Source organism: Rutidosis leptorrhynchoides, chromosome 11 (assembly GCF_046630445.1).
Source record: "Rutidosis leptorrhynchoides isolate AG116_Rl617_1_P2 chromosome 11, CSIRO_AGI_Rlap_v1, whole genome shotgun sequence".
NCBI lineage: Eukaryota > Viridiplantae > Streptophyta > Magnoliopsida > Asterales > Asteraceae > Rutidosis > Rutidosis leptorrhynchoides.
In genome coordinates this window covers 301,518,188-301,519,821 of record NC_092343.1, presented here as the reverse complement: position 1 = coordinate 301,519,821, position 1,634 = coordinate 301,518,188, and the positions used below count along the sequence as shown (strand labels likewise).

Below are 1,634 nucleotides of genomic sequence, written 5' to 3'. Positions count from 1 at the left end.
CCGCTTCACTTGTATCCGAGTTCAAGTTCCGCCGCTGTCGATCACTATACATTGGTCCAAACGGAATTCGTAAATATATATAAATTTTATTAATATTCATCCGTAACAATACAAATACTGGCCATAAACAAATTTCATGCAAATCATGTCCGTTGACAAACTCACAAGCATGTGATAATCATAAGAAAATAAACAAAAATAATGATTCATGAACAATAACATAATGTTGTTAGACATATATAAGAAGCAAATATTAACTTAAAAAACCATATCGTACGTGGCAACTAGTAGCGAAAGTAGTACAGGAACGCTTGCAAATCTTGTTGAAGTTGCGTCTGAAGAACCATTATTCGTTGATGGAACGATGTTTGTTCCTGAAGGGCTTTTTGAAGGTGAAGGAGTCGTTGTTCCTACAGGAGCGTTTGTTGGAGCAGCAACTGTCCAATTTGATAAAATGTATTATAAGATGATATAAAAACAGTGTTATGAGAAATATTTGCTTAAGATAACTAATTACGTAGGATATAATTAGGTCAAAATGAATTAGAGTTGTAACAAAATAATAGCATGGTTGTCTCATCAAATGGACTCTTACAAACTTAATTCAGAACATATAAAAAAACAATACTATTAAAAAGTTATCATTCATTATAAATAGCAAAACAAGTTATCATTGTTTTCGAGATCTCTCAATCGTAACTTCTGACTTGGGAATGTGTTTCAAAAGAGAAGAAAATATTGTTGTATGTTTTTTTTTGTCCTACTTGGACCGAGGACAAACTTAATCTTAAAATTGCTTTAAATAATAAACTGCAAATAATATCTTTGTATCCTTACCGTTGCATTCACTAATTGTTGCACTCTGCACGTTGCAAGCTTTAGGCAACTCAAGTGCCTGAGTTTGGTTGTTGCTAGTAACACTCTTCAGGACTTGACACAAACATTGTGGCTGTGACTGGACCACATTTGCTAGTGAGCTGCAACATCCTGATGGTGGTGTTGACTTGTTACTCGAAATGTAGTTTATGCACGGTGACATACTAATTAGCTCTTTTGTGCACCCGGACTGAGCCATTGCGCATAGGGCTGCCATTGTTACAAGTAGGATCATCATGATTGTGTTGGCTTTTTGATGTTTTGCCATTTTTGGGTATTGATGTTATATGTTTAGTATAATGTGGGTGGGATTTCAACTAAAAAAAAGATTTGAGATTCGAGTTGTGGGTTGATTGATGTTATGAAGGTGGTGTTGTTCAATATATAGTAGAAATTGGAAGGTTATCCTACGTACATGTTAAGCAACATTTTGAGTGTAGACACATTGTTGAACTCCATAAATTTTTGTGTCAAATATGTCTTGTTTATAGTTGAATTGTAAATTACGGAGTAGTATCTCTGACTTGTTTATTGAATCTTTAAACAATTCTATCACAATAGATAGATTCAAACGCGTTTTTTTTTCTTAATTTAGAAAGTCAATAATCAATAATAATAATAATAACAATAATAATAATAATAATTATTATTATTATTATTATAATATGAGATTTACAGTCGTTTATAGAATATATAAATTAAGGATAAATACAATGTAAAACAATTATATACTTTTAAAACCAACGAACGTTTGTTTC

At 31.9% G+C, this 1,634-nt stretch overlaps 1 protein-coding gene across 1 annotated transcript; it reads right to left on the bottom strand.

Moving 5' to 3' along the window:
• Window positions 1–258: 258 nt before the first annotated feature.
• Window positions 259–1,144, bottom strand: LOC139874237 (non-specific lipid transfer protein GPI-anchored 5-like). Its single transcript, XM_071861693.1, has 2 exons — window positions 838–1,144; window positions 259–437 (listed from the first exon to the last, which is right to left on the bottom strand). The coding sequence occupies exons 1-2, from the start codon at window positions 1,142–1,144 to the stop codon at window positions 259–261; spliced, it is 486 nt and encodes a 161-aa protein (XP_071717794.1).
• Window positions 1,145–1,634: the final 490 nt, after the last annotated feature.

What these genes read in the sequence shown, in the direction of transcription:
- LOC139874237 (XM_071861693.1), bottom strand. Translation starts at nt 1,144, where the DNA reads ATGGCAAAACATCAAAAAGCCAACACAATCATGATGATCCTACTTGTA. An exon ending in AACAATTAGTGAATGCAACG is followed by an intron (nt 438 to 837) that starts GTAAGGATACAA and finishes CAAATTGGACAG; the next exon opens with TTGCTGCTCCAACAAACGCT.